This window comes from Pseudophryne corroboree, chromosome 1 (assembly GCF_028390025.1).
Source record: "Pseudophryne corroboree isolate aPseCor3 chromosome 1, aPseCor3.hap2, whole genome shotgun sequence".
Lineage (NCBI taxonomy): Eukaryota > Metazoa > Chordata > Amphibia > Anura > Myobatrachidae > Pseudophryne > Pseudophryne corroboree.
The window spans coordinates 3,551,802-3,571,587 of record NC_086444.1 but is presented as its reverse complement, the minus strand read 5'-3'; the positions used below and the strand labels follow the sequence as shown (position 1 = coordinate 3,571,587).

General features: G+C 45.3%; 1 protein-coding gene across 1 annotated transcript; it reads right to left on the bottom strand.

Annotated features, from left to right (window-relative positions):
* Positions 1–4,813: 4,813 nt before the first annotated feature.
* On the bottom strand, positions 4,814–19,484 carry NPR2 (natriuretic peptide receptor 2). Its single transcript, XM_063924925.1, has 2 exons — positions 18,578–19,484; positions 4,814–5,210 (listed from the first exon to the last, which is right to left on the bottom strand). Exons 1-2 carry the CDS (start codon positions 19,344–19,346, stop codon positions 5,203–5,205), a joined length of 777 nt encoding a protein of 258 aa, XP_063780995.1. The 5' UTR covers positions 19,347–19,484; the 3' UTR covers positions 4,814–5,202.
* Positions 19,485–19,786: the final 302 nt, after the last annotated feature.

Below are 19,786 nucleotides of genomic sequence, written 5' to 3'. Positions count from 1 at the left end.
GCTATTATTATACAGTATAACCAGTTTCCCCTATAGATATACAGTGCCATTATTATATAACCGTTCTCCTCTGTATCCCCCTATAGATATACAGTGCCATTATTATATGACCGTTCTCCTCTGCATCCCCCTATAGATATACAGTGCCATTATTATATGACCGTGCTCCTCTGTATCCCCCTATAGATATACAGTGCCATTATTATATGTCTGTTCTCCTCTGTATCCCCCTATAGATATACAGTGCTATTATTATATAGTATAATCAGTTTCCCCTATAGATATACAGTGCTATTATTATACAGTATAACCAGTTCCCCCTATAGATATACAGTGCTATTATTATACAGTATAATCAGTTTCCCCTATAGATATACAGTGCTATTATTATACAATATAATCAGTTTCCCCTATAGATATACAGTGCTATTATTATACAGTATAATCAGTTTCCCCTATAGATATACAGTGCTATTATTATACAGTATAATCGGTTTCCCCTATATCCCTCTAGAGCTATTGTGATGTAAGCACTGGTAAGGTTTTACATGGGAGATATATTAGTCCCAGGTTTCTGAAATATATGATTTAGAACTAATTTGGGGTCTTTAGTCCTTCATCCTTTAGAATGTAAGCTCTCACGAGCAGGGCCCTCTTCCCTCATGTGCTTACTTTAATAATCCTCAGATGCATCACATCCAGCACTCTTCTGCCACCTGATACTTATTCCAGTGTCATCTGCTGATGTAGCCATGTCTATATACCCTGTACTTGTCCTATATTGTCATCAACTGTAAGTTGCTGTTTTCCTGTTGGATTATTTGTTTATGTACTCTGTAATCAGGCGCTGCGGAACCCTTGTGGCGCCATATAAATAAAGGATAATAATAATAATCCTGAGATCAGGGCCTCACCCCAGAGACACTGTGATGTACTAAGAGTGAGTACTGTGCATACGCCTTTGTTGTGGTGGAAGCATTAGGTCTGAGACAGGGAATCTGTGGTTTAGTGCCCAGAAGGGGATGTAGTCAGGAGACCGCCGGTCACATGACCTCCCCCTACATCCTGCCCCCTCACTATCCCAACGGTCTGCACGCCGACCGACAAGGACTATTCCTACTTGTGGGTGTCCATGAAACCCATAGAGTGGGAATAGAACCTGTGGCGACCGCAGCGTGCCGGGATCCCAGCAGAGGTATGCTGACCCGCAGACTCCTGACCGCCGTTAACGCATACCACCCTCCCCAGAAGGGCTAGGATTTCTTTTATGTTTTGTTTAGCTGTACTACACAATAAACCTAGCTACGGCTAGATAGCACAAATATCCAGAACTAGAGTGCTGTTTTCCTGGCTGCAGTGTGTTTGGAGGTGCCCATCTACCCCAGGAGAGGGCACAACTACCTAGATCTCCATACAACTGGTGGAAGCAAATGTGAACAATATACTGAAAATTACAGACATGGGAAAAAGTGACTTTAAAAAATGTGACAGACATCAATTTGTGGTTTTGGACAGTAAATGATATACTGTGATGGTGTTGGCATTGGCAGATGTCAGGTTCTGCTTCAACCCTACTCACAAAGATAATATTGTTACGGCCTTGCTGCAGGCTACGTCAGCTCAGCAGGAAACCAACAAGACTCAGCAGGAAGTCACCAGGGTGCAACTTTTTGCCTTTGAGGCAGCCCAGGGGCAACAACAAGTGGCCATAGAGGAAAACCGCGAGGTCTTAAGAGAGGTGGTGCAGCAGCTAGCATCCCATTCTGGAAATGCTTCCAGAGGCATTCCAGCTAATTTTCTCTCCATACAGGCCAGTCATTTTCTGCAAAAGATGACTTCGAGTGATGATGCTGAAACCTATCTAACCACTTTTGAAAAAACAGCTGAGAGCACGCATTGGCCTAAAGATCAGCCGGCAAGCCTTGTGGCACCCTTCCTGTCTGGAGAACCGCAAAAGACCTATTTTGACTTGTGCCTGACTCATGCCAAAGACTATGAGAAATAAAAAGAGAAATCTTAACTCGATTGAGAGTCACAGTGTTATTTCATTCCCAACGAGTTCACTGCTGGGAATAGAAAACAGAAAAAGCTCCCCGCTCTCAAATGCATGACCTCATCCATCTTACCACAAAGTGGCTCCAGCCAGAGTCTCTAACAGGACCACAGATTGTGGAGAGGGTGTTATAGGTTCCTCTACCTACAATTCTAAGCAAAAGGGTGAGCCACGCGGACCCTAACAGCAGACCAATTGGTAGAAATGGTGGAGAGGTATGTGGTGGCTGAAGAACTATTAAATTACCCCACCGGGCCCTAGTCCTGCAACGGCGATCTCCGGTAACCACTGGTAAGACTGTTCCAGGGGAGAAAAGTGCTGGGCGGTGGAATTAACCAAAAACTGTGGGTTTGGAACCTGGAAATAGGCCAGCATTTCAGGAAGGTTCCTACACCATAAAAGACTTAATAATAGTATGGTCCAATGTTTTCGATGTGATGGTTTGAGCCATATTGCTGCTAATTGCTGACCTCTGAACCTATGCAATGTGATACTGCTTATGTCAGTCGCAGAGTGTCTTTCTCGGCTCAGCTAGCCTTCACTGCGCACCGACATGCTGAGACAGATAAGCAAATGTATATAGTCACTGTAGAAGGCAAACGAGTAGAGGCTCTGTTAGATTCTGGTGCTCTTATGAAAGCTGAATTGGTGAACCCCTTAAACCGTAAGGGGAAAATTGCTGTTGTGACTTGCATACATGGGGATACTCTGTATTATGGGGGTCATTCCGAGTTGTTCGCTCATTGCCGATTTTCGCAACGGAGCGATTAAGGCAAAAATGCGCATGCGCATGGTACACAGTGCGCTTGCGCTAAGTATTTTAGCACAAAAGTTAGTAGATTTATTCACGTCCTATCGAAGAATTTTCATCGTTGAAGTGATCGGAGTGTGATTGACAGGAAGTGGGTGTTTCTGGGCGGAAACTGACCGTTTTCTGGGAGTGTGCGTAAAAACGCAGGCGTGCCAGGATAAAACGCGGGAGTGTCTGGAGAAACGGGGGAGTGGCTGGCCGAACGCATGGTGTGTTTGTGACGTCAAACCAGGAACGAAACGTGCTGAGCTGATCGCAGTGTAGGAGTAAGTCTCGAGCTACACAGAAACTGCTAAGAATTATTTAATGGCAATTCTGCTAATCTAAGATACACTCCCAGAGGGCGGCGGCCTAGCGTCTGCACTGCTGCTAAAAGCAGCTAGCGAGCGAACAACTCGGAATGAGGGCCATTGTTACTACTAGAGATGTGCACGGCCCGAGTCTTGGGTTTTGGGTTTTTGTTTTGGATTCTGTATCTCTCATGTTTTGGCTCTGTATAGGTTTTGGATCTGTTCCTACAGCATTGTTAATCTCAATAGCATTCATTTCCAATTAATTTTGAACACCTCATAGTTCACAAAATTGTTTTCATCCATTTTGGGCCAAAAGGTGCAGCGAGGCGGCTGGTCACCGACACAGCAGAGTCACAAACACACAGCAGTTTATAGCACATCAATGTAACACTGCCATACGGCAGTGCAGAAATGATAAGTGGTGCAAGATGGAATTGTCCTTGGGCCCTCCTTCCCACCCTTTTGTTGGTTATCAAAAAGGACAAGCACAATTTAACAAACCAAGCACTTCAGTGACAGGGACTGACACTTTTGTGGCTGAAGTGCTTGCTTTGTTTGGGCCCCCACAAAATATATTTTTTAGAAGGACTAGCTCCGATCGCTAATGATGCGGATGTTGATGATGAGAGTGTTAATTACATTATAATCTTGTACAATAAATTGTCTTTGCTGCAAATGATGTAACTTGGAGGAGGTGCCTAGATGGCTAATGTTCCTACCTCTACTAACTTTGTCCTCACAAATGAAGCAGATGCCTTCACAAACATTGTCAGGTTTGGGGCAAAAATAATCTGACATCCACTTCTGCCAGTCTTTGTAATGGCTTTCTTTTTATCACAGTCAACAACTGCAGCCACTGGTGGCTGACTTACACAACCAACATAATCATCAACATCCTCACCATCAGATAGTACACACATATCCTTCTCATCATATCCCACTTCCACACATGAATCCTCAATTTCTATTATGTCTTCTTCATCATCACCATCTTTACTTGTACTGCTGCCCACATGTGCAGATGGTGCAGAAATGGTGGAAGGAGGTGAAAGAGGCTTTTCTATTAGGTCAGTGTGAGAAATGTCAAACTCACACATAGCTGACATGGACACCCCTAAAACGTTCCTCAAGAATGTCTGATGGTTCTGAATACATAGTTTGTCTTACTGCCTCTGCCACCAGCTTTTTTCTTTCAATGTTTTTTCTTTACCACTGTAAAATTAAATGATTTTACATGCCTTGACTTAAGCCGCCTATGCCCCTGGGCATCGGCCCTAGTAGATGATTTTGACGGACTTGAATCGTCATGACTGGTGGCAGCACCTGCACCACTAGTATGTGCTTCCTGCTCTTCTCTCAATTGTTTGTCCTCCATATCTATCCACAAACTTGAATGAAGTGGGGTACAGCACACCACAATTCATACAAAAAAATTTAATAGTCAGAAATAGTAATCAAACACTGCGGTTTAATTTCACCCACAGTGTCGCACAATACTTGTAAAAGTCAGAAATAGTAATCAAATACTACGGTTTAATTTCACCCACAGCATCGTACAATACGTGTATGGGTCAGAAATAATAATATACTATGGTCTGACCGGCAGTGTCACAGTACTTATGGAAATAAAATAAAAATTGTATAGTACACTGGGGTACAGCACAAGAAAAAAATATTTTTTATACAGTAATTATATTTTAGGCTTTTTAGCTTTTATTATTTTAATTTAACACTGGGGCGGAGCCCCTGGATGGGCAGACAGTTGACCCGTAGGATGGACCAGAGCACCCCTGGACTGATATTGATATATAGGACACAACGGCCCCTGGGTGTATTTGGACAGATCACCCCTTGTTGCAGATACACCACCAGACGAGGTCTTCAAGTTCTGCCCTCTGCCAGCTACTGAAGCAGGACCTGGTGAAAGCTGAGTGACCAGTGGGGAGATCAGCAATGACAGTCAGCAGCGTGTCCATGCATACACAGCAGCAAGCGGAATCAGGTGGTAGAAGCCCAAGTAGAAACGTGGTTCCAGGTGCCACGTGTTAGGATCCTGGGGGTGAGCAATACTTATATGAAATTGGGGTATCACCTATGCACTTGATAAATGTCACTTCAAAGGTGGTTGGTTGCCATGGGCAACCACTCTTTCAAAGCTTCATACATCTATAATGACGTCCTATTTAGCCGGAGGTGCAGGTTCCCGTCTGAACTCGGACGTTTTGTTAAAGTGCCATGGTTTTGCCTTGTACAAGATGGCCGCTTTAAAATAACGTCCGATTTTAGCCGGGAACCCGCGCCTCCGCCAAACCTGGATGTCACTACATACGGCCCATTGAGTCCTTTCATCATGAATTATAACAGTTGATGTGTCATGTCATTGTGTATCTACTGCCTCTGTATACACACTGCACCCCCATACCCCTCCATATAGTGCTCCCTATATAAAGGACACACCCTCCTCCATATACTGCCTCCATATACACACTGCATTCCCATATCCCTCCATATAGTGCCCTGTATATAGTACAGGACACCCCCGCCTCCATATACTACCCTTATATACACTGCACCCCTGTCCTCTTCCATATACTGCACCCCCCACCACATACTGCCCCTATATACACACTGCACCCCCATACCCCTCCATATAGTGCCCCCTATATAAAGGACACCCTCTCCTCCATATACTGCCTCTATATACACACTGCATTCCCATATCCCTCCATATAGTGCCCTGTATATAGTACAGGACACCCCCTCCTCCATATACTACCCTTATATACACTGCACCCCTGTCCTCTTCCATATTCTGCACCCCCTACCACATACTGCCCCTATATACACACTGCACCCCCATATCCCTCCATATAGTGCCCTGTATATAGTACAGGACACCCCTCCTCCATATACTACCCTTATATACACTGCACCCCTGTCCTCTTCCATATACTGCACCCCTACCACATACTGCCCCTATATACACACTGCTCCCCCATACCCCTCCATATAGTGCCCCTATACACAGGACACCCTCTCCTCCATATACAGCCCCTGTATACACTGCACCCCTGTCCTCTTCCATCTTCTGCACCCCCCACCATGTACTGCCCAATACACACACTGCTCCCCCATAACCCCTTCATATAGTGCCCCCAGTATACAGGACACCCCCTCCTCCATATACTGCCTCTATATACACACTGCACCCCCATATCCCTCCATATAGTGCCCTGTATATAGTACAGGACACCCCCTCCTCCATATACTACCCTTATATACACTGCACCCCTGTCCTCTTCCATATACTGCACCCCCTACCACATACTGCCCCTATATACACACTGCTCCCTCATACCCCTCCATATAGTGCCCCTATACACAGGACACCCTCTCCTCCATATACAGCCCCTGTATACACTGCACCCCTGTCCTCTTCCATATTCTGCACCTCCCACCATGTACTGCCCAATACACACACTGCTCCCCCATACCCCCAGTATACAGGACACCCCCTCCTCCATATACTATGCTGCAGGTTACTTGCCATCCTGGGACTCAGCAACAAGTATCAGCAGTTATCAGGACATGGATGCAGGAACCACCATACGGTCCTGCATCGCTCAGACTGGAGGCATTGGGGACACGTGTGGCCACTTACCGGCAGGGGGAGAAGGTGAATCAGTCCATCAGGAAGTGGTGAGACCTTGTGTGGGGTGAGCAGTGCGGTGACTGGGAGGAGGAGGGGTTGGTGCTGAGGCTGCAGATGATGCGGGTGAGGAGGCAGATAACCAGCTCAGCTGCTTTATATATACTGCGCGCCGGCGGAAGGGCGGGGTCCTGTACTCGCCCCTCCCACACCCCGCACAGGCCATGCCCAGACCCCTCCGGCCAGCTGCCACTGGCTACTGGTGTCTTCTACCCCCAGACTGGCCGGGAGCTGTGCGGGGACTAGTGAGCTTACACGTGCCAGTACTGGTGTATATAGTGCAGCATCATTATAACCTGCCCATTACACATATACAGATAACACTGCATATATACACCGACACACACTTAGCATGACAGAGCCCCGGCTCCCAGTAGCTGGACTTCCAGAGACCCGGCAGCTCCTGTGCATTAGCGACTGTCCCCCTATAATCCGCTCCTGGTGTCTGTCATTTTGACGGGCTTTTACATAATGGACTGTAATGACAGTGTGTCAGTCCAGCGTGGACAGTAATAGTGAGTGTGTCAGTCCAGCATGGACAGTAATAGTGAGTGTGTCAGTCCAACATAGACAGTAATACTGAGTGTGTCAGTCCAGCGTAGACAGTAATAGTGAGTGTGTCAGCGCAGAGTAGACAGTAATACTGAGTGTGTCAGTCCAGCGTGGACAGTAATAGTGAGTGTGTCAGCGCAGAGTAGACAGTAATACTGAGTGTGTCAGTCCAGCATGGACAGTAATAGTGAGTGTGTCAGTCCAACATAGACTGTAATAGTGAGTGTGTCAGTCCAGCGTAGACAGTAATAGTGAGTGTGTCAGCGCAGAGTAGACAGTAATACTGAGTGTGTCAGTCCAGCGTGGACAGTAATAGTGAGTGTGTCAGCGCAGAGTAGACAGTAATACTGAGTGTGTCAGTCCAGCGTGGACAGTAATAGTAAGAGTGTCAGTCCAACATAGACAGTAATAGTGAGTGTGTCAGTCCAACATAGACAGTAATACTGAGTGTGTCAGTGCAGCATAGACTGTAATAGTGAGTGTGTTAGTTCAGCATAGACAGTAATAGTGAGTGTGTCAGTCCAGCGTGGACAGTAATACTGAGTGTGTCAGTGCAGCATAGACAGTAATAGTGAGTGTGTCAGTCCAGCATAGACAGTAAGAGTGAGTGTGTCAGTCCAGCGTGGACAGTAATAGTGAGTGTGTCAGTGCAGCATAGACAGTAATAGTGAGTGTGTCAGTCCAACATAGACAGTAATAGTGAGTGTGTCAGTCCAACATAGACAGTAATAGTGAGTGTGTCAGTCCAGCATGGACAGTAATAGTGAGTGTGTCAGTGCAGCATAGACAGTAATAGTGAGTGTGTCAGTCCAGCGTGGACAGTAATAGTGAGTGTGTCAGTGCAGCATAGACAGTAATAGTGAGTGTGTCAGTCCAGCGTGGACAGTAATAGTGAGTGTGTCAGTGCAGCATAGACAGTAATAGTGAGTGTGTCAGTCCAACATAGACAGTAATACTGAGTGTGTCAGTGCAGCATAGACTGTAATAGTGAGTGTGTTAGTTCAGCATAGACAGTAATAGTGAGTGTGTCAGTCCAGCATAAACAGTAATACTGAGTGTGTCAGTCCAGAGTAGACAGTAATAGTGAGTGTGTTAGTCCAAAGTAGACAGTAATAGTGAGTGTGTTAGTCCAACGTAGACAGTAATAGTGAGTGTGTTAGTCCAACGTAGACAGTAATAGTGAGTGTGTCAGTCCAGCATAGACAGTAATAGTGAGTGTGTCAGTCCAGCATAGACAGTAATAGTGAGTGTGTCAGTCAAGTATAGACAGTAATAGTGAGTGTGTCAGTCCAGAGTAGACAGTAATAGTGAGTGTGTTATTCCAGCGTGGAATGTAATACTGAATATGTCAGTCCAACATAGACAGTAATAGTGAGTGTGTCAGTGCAGCATAGACTGTAATAGTGAGTGTGTCAGTTCAGCATAGACAGCAATAGTGAGAGTGTCAGTCCAGCATAGACAGTAATACTGAATGTGTCAGTCCAACGTAGACAGTAATAGTGAGTGTGTGAGTCCAGTATAGACTGTAATAGTGAGTGTGTCAGTACAGAGTAGACAGTAATAGTGAGTGTGTTAGTCCAGCATGGAATGTAATACTGAATGTGTCAGTCCAAAGTAGACAGTAATAGTGAGTGTGTCAGTGCAGCATAGACTGTAATAGTGAGTGTGTCAGTCCAGAGTAGACAGTAATAGTGAGTGTGTTAGTCCAACGTAGACAGTAATAGTGAGTGTGTTAGTCCAACGTAGACAGTAATAGTGAGTGTGTTAGTCCAACGTAGACAGTAATAGTGAGTGTGTCAGTCCAGTATAGACAGTAATAGTGAGTGTGTCAGTCCAACGTAGACAGTAATAGTGAGTGAGTCAGTGCAGCATAGACTGTAATAGTGAGTGTGTCAGTTCAGCATAGACAGCAATAATGAGTGTGTCATTCCAGCATAGACAGTAATAGTTAGTGTGTTAGTCCAGCATGGAATGTAATAGTGAGTGTGTCAGTGCAGCATAGACAGTAATAGTTAGTGTGTTAGTCCAGCATGGAATGTAATAGTGAGTGTGTCAGTGCAGCATAGACATAGTTAGTGTGTTAGTCCAGCATGGAATGTAATAGTGAGTGTGTCAGTGCAGCATAGACTGTAATAGTGAGTGTGTCAGTGCAGCATAGACAGTAATAGTGAGTGTGTCAGTCCAGCCTGTGCTGTAGTAGTGAGTGTGTTAGTCCAGCATGGTCAGTAATGGTGAATGTGCCAGTGCAGCCTAGACTGCAACAGCGAGTGTGTCAGTCCAGCATAAACAGCAATACTGAGTGTGTCAGTGCAGTGTGGACAGTAATAGTGAGTGTGTCAGTGCAGCAAAGACAGTAATAGTGAGTGTGCCAGTCCAGCGTAGGCAGTAATAGTGAGTGTGTCAGTCCAGCGTAGACAGTAATAGTGAGTGTGTCAGTCCAGCATAGACAGTAATAGTGAGTGTGTCAGTCCAGCATAGACAGTAATAGTGAGTGTGTCATTCCAGCGTAGGCAGTAATAGTGAGTGTGTCAGTCCAGTATAGACAGTAATAGTGAGTGTGTCATTCCAGTATAGACAGTAATAGTGAGTGTGCCAGTCCAGCGTAGGCAGTAATAGTGAGGTTGTCGGTCCAGCGTGGAATGTAATACTGAGTGTGTCAGTGCAGCATAGACTGTAATAGTGAGTGTGCCAGTGCAGCCTAGACAGTAATAGCAAGTGGCAGTCCAGCATAAACAGTAATAGTGAGTGTGTCAATCCAGAGTAGACAGTAATAGTGATGGCATCAGTGTAGCATAGACAGTAATACTGAGTGTGTCAGTGCAGCATAGACAGTAATAGTGAGTGTGTCAGTGCAGCATAGACTGTAATAGTGAGTGTGTCAGTTCAGCATAGACAGTAATAGTGAGTGTGTCAGTCCAGCATAGACAGTAATAGTGAGTGTTTCAGTCCAGCATACACAGTAATAGTGAGTGTGTCAGTCCAGCTTAGGCAGTAATAGTGAGGGTGTCAGTCCAGTATAGACAGTAATAGTGAATGTGTCAGTGCAGCATAGACTGTAATAGTGAGTGAGTCAGTTCAGCATAGACAGTAATAGTGAGTGTGTCAGTCCAGAGTAGACAGTAATAGTGAGTGTGTTAGTCCAACGCAGACAGTAATAGTGACTGTGTTAGTCCAATGTAGACAGTAATAGTGAGTGTGTTAGTCCAACGTAGACAGTAATACTAAATGTGTCAGTCCAACGTAGACATTAATAGTGAGTGTGTCAGTACAGAGTAGACAGTAATAGTGAGTGTGTTAGTCCAACGTAGACAGTAATAGTGAGTGTGTTAGTCCAACGTAGACAGTAATAGTGAGTGTGTTAGTCCAACGTAGACAGTAATAGTGAGTGTGTCAGTGCAGCATAGACTGTAATAGTGAGTGTGTCAGTTCAGCATAGACAGTAATAATGAGTGTGTCATTCCAGCATAGACAGTAATAGTGAGTGTATCAGTCCAGCATAGACAGTAATAGTTAGTGTGTTAGTCCAGCATGGAATGTAATACTGAATGTGACAGTCCAGCATAGACCGTAATAGTGTGTGTCAGTGCAGCCTAGACTGCAACAGCGAGTGTGTCAGTCCAGCATAAACAGTAATAGTGAGTGTGTCAGTCCAGCGTAGGCAGTAATAGTGAGTGTGTCAGTCCAGTATAGACAGTAATAGTGAGTGTGTCAGTACAGCGTAGACAGTAATAGTGAGTGTTTCAGTCCAGCGTAGACAGTAATAGTGAGTGTGTCAGTCCAGCGTAGACAGTAATAGTGAGTGTGTCAGTCCAGCATAGAAGGTAATAGTGAGTGTGTCAGTCTAGCATAGACAGTACTAGTGAGTGTGCCAGTGCAGCATAGACTGTAATAGTGAGTCAGTTCAGCATAGACAGTTATAGTGAGTGTGTCAGTCCAGCATAGACAGTAATAGTAAGTGTGTCAGTCCAGCATATACAGTAATAGTGAGTGTGTCAGTCCAGCATAGACAGTAATAGTGAGTGTGTCAGTCCAGTATAGGCAGTAATAGTGAGTGTGTCAGTCCAGCGTAGGCAGTAATAGTGAGTGTGTCAGTCCAGCGTGGAATGTAATACTGAGTGTGTCAGTGCAGCATAGACTGTAATAGTGAGTGTGTCAGTGCAGCATAGATAGTAATAGTGAGTGTGTCAGTTCAGCATAGACAGTAATAGTGAATGTGTAATTTCAGCATTGATTGTAATAGTCAGTTTGTAAGTCCAGCATAGACAGTAATAGTGAGTGAATCAGTCCAGCATAGACAGTAATAGTGAGTGAATCAGTCCAGCATAGACAGTAATAGTGAGTGTGCCAATCCAGCATAGACAGTAATAGTGAGTGGGTCAGTCCAGCAAAGACAGTAATAGTGAGTGTGTCAGTGTAGCATGGACAGTAATAGTGAGTGTGTGAGTCCAGCGTAGACAGTAATCGTGAGTGTGTCAGTTCAGCTTAGATAGTAATAGTGAGTGTGTCAGTGCAGCATAGACTGTAATAGTGAGTGTTTCAGTCCAGCATAAACAGTAATAGTGAGTGTGTCAGTCCAGCTTAGGCAGTAATAGTGAGAGTGTCAGTCCAGTATAGACAGTAATAGTGAATGTGTCAGTGCAGCATAGACTGTAATAGTGAGTAAGTTCAGCATAGACAGTAATAGTGAGTGTGTCGGTGCAGTGTAGACTAATATTGAGTCTGTCAGTCGAGTATAGACAGTAATAGTGAGTGTGTCGGTGCAGTGTAGACTAATAGTGAGTTTGTCAGTCCAGCATAGACAGTAATAGTGAGTGTGCCAGTCTAGCAAAAACTGTAATAGTGAGTGCATCAATCCTGCATAGACAGTAATAGTGAGTGTGTCAGTCCAGCATAGACAGTAATACTGAGTGTGTCAGTTCAGCATAGACAGTAATAGTTTGTGCGTCAGTCCAGCATAGACAGTAATAGTGAGTGTGCCAATCCAGCATAGACAGTAATAGTGAGTGGGTCAGTCCAGCAAAGACAGTAATAGTGAGTGTGTCAGTGTAGCATGGACAGTAATAGTGAGTGTGTGAGTCCAGCGTAGACAGTAATCGTGAGTGTGTCAGTTCAGCTTAGATAGTAATAGTGAGTGTGTCAGTGCAACATAGACTGTAATAGTGAGTGTTTCAGTCCAGCATAAACAGTAATAGTGAGTGTGTCAGTCCAGCTTAGGCAGTAATAGTGAGAGTGTCAGTCCAGTATAGACAGTAATAGTGAATGTGTCAGTGCAGCATAGACTGTAATAGTGAGTAAGTTCAGCATAGACAGTAATAGTGAGTGTGTCGGTGCAGTGTAGACTAATATTGAGTCTGTCAGTCGAGTATAGACAGTAATAGTGAGTGTGTCGGTGCAGTGTAGACTAATAGTGAGTTTGTCAGTCCAGCATAGACAGTAATAGTGAGTGTGCCAGTCTAGCAAAAACAGTAATAGTGAGTGCATCAATCCAGCATAGACAGTAATAGTGAGTGTGTCAGTCCAGCATAGACAGTAATACTGAGTGTGTCAGTTCAGCATAGACAGTAATAGTTTGTGCGTCAGTCCAGCATAGACAGTAATAGTGAGTGTGTCAGTGCAGTGTAGCCAGTAATAGTGAGTGTGTCAGTCCAGCATAGACAGTAATTCTGAGTTTTCCAGTCTAGCATAGACAGTAATAGTGAGTGTGTCAGTGCAGCATAGACAGTAATAGTGAGTGTGTCAGTCCAGTATAGACAGTAATAGTGAGTGTGTCAGTGCAGTGTGGACTGTAATAGTGAGTGTATCAGTCCAGCATAGACAGAAATAGTGAGTGTGCCAGTCCAGCGTAAACAGTAATAGTGAGTGCATCAGTCCAGCATAGACAGTAACAGTGAGAGTGTCAGTGCAGTGTAGACAATAATAGTAAGTGTGTCAGTGTAGCATGAGTGTTTGAGTCCAGCATGTACTTTAGTAGTGAGTGTGTCAGTCCAGCATGGTCTGTAGTAGTGAGTGTGTCAGTCCAGTGTAGAACGTAATAGTGAGTATGCCAGTCAAGCGTAAACAGTAATAGTGAGTGCATCAGTCCAGCACAGACAGTAATACTGAGTATGTCAGTGCAGCGTAGACAGTAATAGTGAGTGTGTCAGTGCTGTGTGGACTGTAATAGTGAGTGTGTCAGTCCAGCATAGACAGTAATAGTGAGTGTGTCAGTCCAGTGTAGAACGTAATAGTGAGTATGCCAGTCAAGCGTAAACAGTAATAGTGAGTGTGTCAGTGCAGCGTAGACAGTAATAGCGAGTGTGTCAGTGCAGCATAGACAGTAATAGTGAGTGTGTCAGTGCTGTGTGGACTGTAATAGTGAGTGTGTCAGTCCAGCATAGACAGTAATAGTGAGTGTGTCAGTCCAGTGTAGAACGTAATAGTGAGTATGCCAGTCAAGCGTAAACAGTAATAGTGAGTGTGTCAGTGCAGCGTAGACAGTAATAGCGAGTGTGTCAGTGCAGCACAGACAGTAATAGTGAGTGTGTAAGTGCAGCATAGACAGTAATAGTGAGTGTGTCAGTGCAGCGTAGACAGTAATAGTGAGTGTGTCAGTGCAGCATAGACAGTAATAGTGAGTGTGCAGTCCAGCATGTAGTGTAGTGGTGAGTGTGTCAGTGCAGCGTAGACAGTAATAGTGAGTGTGTCAGTGCAGCATAGACAGTAATAGTGAGTGTGTGTGAGTGCAGCACAGACAGTAATAGTGAGTGTGTCAGTGATGCGTAGACAATAATAGTGAGTGTGTCAGTGTAGCATAGACAGTAATAGTGAGTGTGTCAGGGCAGCGTAGACAATAATAGTGAGTGTGTCAGTGTAGCATAGACAGTAATAGTGAGTGCATCAGTCCAGCACAGACAGTAATAGTGAGTGTGTCAGTGAAGCATAGACTGTAATAGTGAGTGTATCAGTCCAGCGTGTACTGTAGTAGTGAGTGTGTCATTCAAGCATGGTCTGTAGTAGTGAGTGTGTCAGTGCAGCATAGACAGTAATAGTGAGTGTGTCAGTGCAGCGTAGGCAGTAATAGTGAGTGTGTCAGTGCAGCGCAGACAGTAATAGTGAGTGTGTCAGTGTAGCATGGTATGTAGTAGTGAGTGTGTCAGTGCAGCATAGACAGTAATAGTGAGTGTGTCAGTGTAGCATGGTATGTAGTAGTGAGTGTGTCAGTGCAGCATAGACAGTAATAGTGAGTGTGTCAGTGCAGCGCAGACAGTAATAGTGAGTGTGTCAGTGCAGCATAGACAGTAATAGTGAGTGTGTCAGTACAGCATAGACAGTAATAGTGAGTGTGTCAGTGCAGCGCAGACAGTAATAGTGAGTGTGTCAGTGTAGCATGGTATGTAGTAGTGAGTGTGTCAGTGCAGCATAGACAGTAATAGTGAGTGTGTCAGTGTAGCATGGTATGTAGTAGTGAGTGAGTCAGTGCAGCATAGACAGTAATAGTGAGTGTGTCAGTGCAGCGCAGACAGTAATAGTGAGTGTGTCAGTGTAGCATGGTATGTAGTAGTGAGTGTGTCAGTGCAGCATAGACAGTAATAGTGAGTGTGTCAGTGCAGCATAGACAGTAATAGTGAGTGTGTCAGTGCAGCGCAGACAGTAATAGTGAGTGTGTCAGTGTAGCATGGTATGTAGTAGTGAGTGTGTCAGTGCAGCATAGACAGTAATAGTGAGTGTGTCAGTGCAGCGCAGACAGTAATAGTGAGTGTGTCAGTGTAGCATGGTATGTAGTAGTGAGTGTGTCAGTGCAGCGTAGACAGTAATAGTGTGTGTCAGTGCAGCATAGACAGTAATAGTGAGTGTGTCAGTGCAGCGTAGACAGTAATAGTGAGTGTGTCAGTCCAGTATAGACAGTAATAGGGAGTGTGTCAGTCCAGCATAGACAGTAATAGTGAGTGTGTCAGTAGAGCGTATACAGTAATAGTGAGTGTGTCAGTCCAGCATAGACAGTAATAGTGAGTGTGTCAGTCCAGCATAGACAGTAATAGGGAGTGTGTCAGTCCAGCATAGACGTTAATAGTGAGTGTGTCAGTGCAGCATAGACAGTAATAGGAAGTGTGTCAGTCCAGCATAGACAGTAATAGTCAGTGTGTCAGTCCAACATTGACATTAATAGTGAGTGTGTCAGTCCAGCAAAGACAGTAATAGTGAGTGTGTCAGTGCAGCATAGACAGTAATAGTGAGTGTGTCAGTGCAGCGTAGACAGTAATAGTGAGTGTGTCAGTCTAGCGTGTACTGTAGTAGTGAGTGTGTCAGTGCAGTGTAGACAGTAATAGTGAGTGTGTCAGTCCAGCATAGACAGTAATAGTGAGTGTCAGTGCAGCGTAGACAGTAATAGTGAGTGTGTCAGTCCAGCGTATACTGTAGTAGTGAGTGTGTCAGTGCAGCATAGACAGTAATAGTGAGCGTGTCAGTCCAGCGTAGACAGTAATAGTGAGTGTGTCAGTGCAGCATAGACAGTAATAGTGAGTGTGTCAGTGCAGCATAGACAGTAATAGTGAGTGTGTCAGTCCAGCGTAGACAGTAATAGTGAGTGTGTCAGTCCAGCGTAGACAGTAATAGTGAGTGTGTCAGTCCAGCGTAGACAGTAATAGTGAGTGTGTCAGTGCAGCATAGACAGTAATAGTGAGTGTGTCAGTGCAGCATAGACAGTAATAGTGAGTGTGTCAGTCCAGCGTAGACAGTAACAGTGAGTGTGTCAGTCCAGTGTAGACAGTAATAGTGAGTGTGTCAGTCCAGCGTAGACAGTAATAGTGAGTGTGTCAGTCCAGCGTAGACAGTAATAGTGAGTGTGTCAGTCCAGCGTAGACAGTAATAGTGAGTGTGTCAGCGCAGAGTAGACAGTAATACTGAGTGTGTCAGTCCAGCGTGGACAGTAATAGTGAGTGTGTCAGTCCAGTGTAGACAGTAATAGTGAGTGTGTCAGTCCAGCGTAGACAGTAATAGTGAGTGTGTCAGTCCAGCGTAGACAGTAATAGTGAGTGTGTCAGTCCAGCGTAGACAGTAATAGTGAGTGTGTCAGTGCAGCATAGACCGTAATAGTGAGTGTGTCAGTGCAGCATAGACAGTAATAGTGAGTGTGTCAGTGCAGCATAGACAGTAATAGTGAGTGTGTCAGTCCAGCGTAGACAGTAATAGTGAGTGTGTCAGTCCAGCGTAGACAGTAATAGTGAGTGTGTCAGTCCAGCGTAGACAGTAATAGTGAGTGTGTCAGTCCAGCGTAGACAGTAATAGTGAGTGTGTCAGCGCAGAGTAGACAGTAATACTGAGTGTGTCAGTCCAGCGTGGACAGTAATAGTGAGTGTGTCAGTCCAGTGTAGACAGTAATAGTGAGTGTGTCAGTCCAGCGCAGACAGTAATAGTGAGTGTGTCAGTCCAGCGTAGACAGTAATAGTGAGTGTGTCAGTCCAGCGTAGACAGTAATAGTGAGTGTGTCAGTGCAGCATAGACAGTAATAGTGAGTGTGTCAGTGCAGCATAGACAGTAATAGTGAGTGTGTCAGTGCAGCATAGACAGTAATAGTGAGTGTGTCAGTGCAGCATAGACAGTAATAGTGAGTGTGTCAGTCCAGCGTAGACAGTAATAGTGAGTGTGTCAGTGCAGCATAGACAGTAATAGTGAGTGTGTCAGTCTAGAATAGACAGTAACAGTGAGTGTATCAGTCCAGTGTAGACAGTAATAGTGAGTGTGTCAGTCCAGCTTGGGCTGTAGTAGTGAGTGTGTCAGTGCAGCATAGACAGTAATAGTGAGTGTGTCAGTGCAGCATAGACAGTAGTAGTGAGTGTGTCAGTGCAGTATAGACAGTAGTAGTGAGTGTGTCAGTGCAGTATAGACAGTAATAGTGAGGGTGTCAGTCCAGCATAGACAGTAATAGTGAGTGTGTCAGTGCAGCATAGACAGTAATAGTGAGTGTGTCAGTGCAGCATAGACAGTAGTAGTGAGTGTGTCAGTGCAGTATAGACAGTAGTAGTGAGTGTGTCAGTCCAGCATAGACAGTAATAGTGAGTGTGTCAGTCCAGCATAGACAGTAATAGTGAGTGTGTCAGTGCAGTATAGACAGTAGTAGTGAGTGTGTCAGTCCAGCATAGACAGTAATAGTGAGTGTGTCAGTCCAGCTTAGGCTGTAGTAGTGAGTGTGTCAGTGCAGCATAGACAGTAATAGTGAGTGTGTCAGTGCAGCATAGACAGTAGTAGTGAGTGTGTCAGTGCAGTATAGACAGTAGTAGTGAGTGTGTCAGTCCAGCATAGACAGTAATAGTGAGTGTGTCAGTGCAGCATAGACAGTAATAGTGAGTGTGTCAGTCCAGCATAGACAGTAGTAGTGAGTGTGTCAGTCCAGCATAGACAGTAATAGTGAGTGTGTCAGTCCAGCATAGACAGTAATAGTGAGTGTGTCAGTCCAGCATAGACAGTAATAGTGAGTGTGTCAGTCCAGCATAGACAGTAATAGTGAGTGTGTCAGTCCAGCATAGACAGTAATAGTGAGTGTGTCAGTGCAGTATAGACAGTAGTAGTGAGTGTGTCAGTCCAGCATAGACAGTAATAGTGAGTGTGTCAGTGCAGCATAGACAGTAACAGTGAGTGTCAGTCTAGAATAGACAGTAATAGTGAGTGTGTCAGTGCAGCATAGACAGTAATAGTGAGTGTGTGAGCTGTATGAGTAAATGTTATTTATGGATGTTGTGTCACAGGGAGTGTGTATGATGTGTGTATAATGTCACTGCATTATAAGCTATAATCACAAGTGTATTATACTGTATTTCTGCAGGGACTGTAAGAGAACATAATAAAGCGGTCTGTTATCATATAATAATCTGAGATGTGCCTTTCCCATTCACTAATATCACATCTATGAGCCGGCACCATCCCACCACAGACACAACGAGTGCCGGCACCATCCCACCACAGACACAATTCTCTATGGCGAGCATCTCAGCCTGAGGACAACTGCTGGTGGACCTTCACCTCACGCCGACACAAGACGTACAGAATGTGAGCAGGTCACACTACTTCCAGACAGGATGGGGCCACCAGAAGACCCCAGACACATGACTCCCCTCAGTGTGTATGTGAGAAGATGTAAGTTAGGACCACTCCGGCCGGATGTAGATGTCAGTGAGGACACTTACCTCGGCCATTGTTCTGAATGAATTGGATGATACTTCCCACGTCTTCATCCTCTGGGTACATCTGGTGCCGCACAGTTAAATTGCTGAACTCCTTATCCAAGGCCAGAAAGACACCTTCAATGATGAAGTAATGCGGCCGGTGATCCTTCTTTACGTCATGGTAGACCAGGGCTGCCCGGCTGCTCCAGTTGAAGTGCTGATGGAGATGAGACACAAATTCTCCGAGCTTGTTTGCCGTGGGCCCGGTTCTCACCGTCGTGTTGTATTGATCATCATCTGGCTTAAATCCAAAGGCTAAAGCACCACCAGTTACTAGGGGGAGGCGCCAATGGGTAGCAAAGCGGGCAACCGAAGCTGCGGGGTACACACATCCTGGACCAAACAGTACGTCTGGGTTGTCGTAGAGCTTCAGGTCTACAGCCTTCAGAGGTGCCACATATTCCGAGCAGGCCCCATCCAGCTCCGAGTTCTGAAAGACCGTTTTTATCTTGTACCCGGGCAGAAGACGAAGCTCATTCTCTACCCGGTGCACTGCCATGGCCAGTGCAGGCGACACGCGGGGCCATGACCAGGCATAGTGCAGGTTGCTCTCAGGTAGAAGCACCGCCAGGATCAATGTGTGGTTCACAGAGGTGTTCTGGTGAGAGCGCAGTGGGCGGACGGTCAGACAGAGCAGAACGGTGGACAGAGTGCTGAGTCTCAGTGCCAGGGGGTTCTCCAATAATGGCATTGTCCTATGAATGGTGGCCCAGGAACACACGGCTGACATTCATGTACCTACACGAGCCATAACCTCTGGACCCGAAGGGCAGCGTCAGCTTGGGCCTCCCCTGGGCAGACGGGACAGGAGTACAGAGCACAGCTATCCCAGAGTACAGTGAACAGAGCTATAAGACAGCCCTCCTCCTACTTCACTGCCCCCCTTCACCTCTCATCCAGATGTCATATCACAAACACAGGGAGAGCCATCCCAAGCAGAGGGGCACAACTCCCCCTGCAGGACACCTACACAAACTGCATTATATGTGTCTTATTATAGAGTGCAGGCTGCTTCTACCCCATCTCTATCACTTCACAAATACCTGACCCTATACAATACCCGGGCATCACAGATAGTCACCCTATACAATATCCGGGTGTCAGAGAGTGTGACCCTGTAGTATACTGTATGTGGGTCTGTGACACCAGAGGTAAAATACACTAAGATTC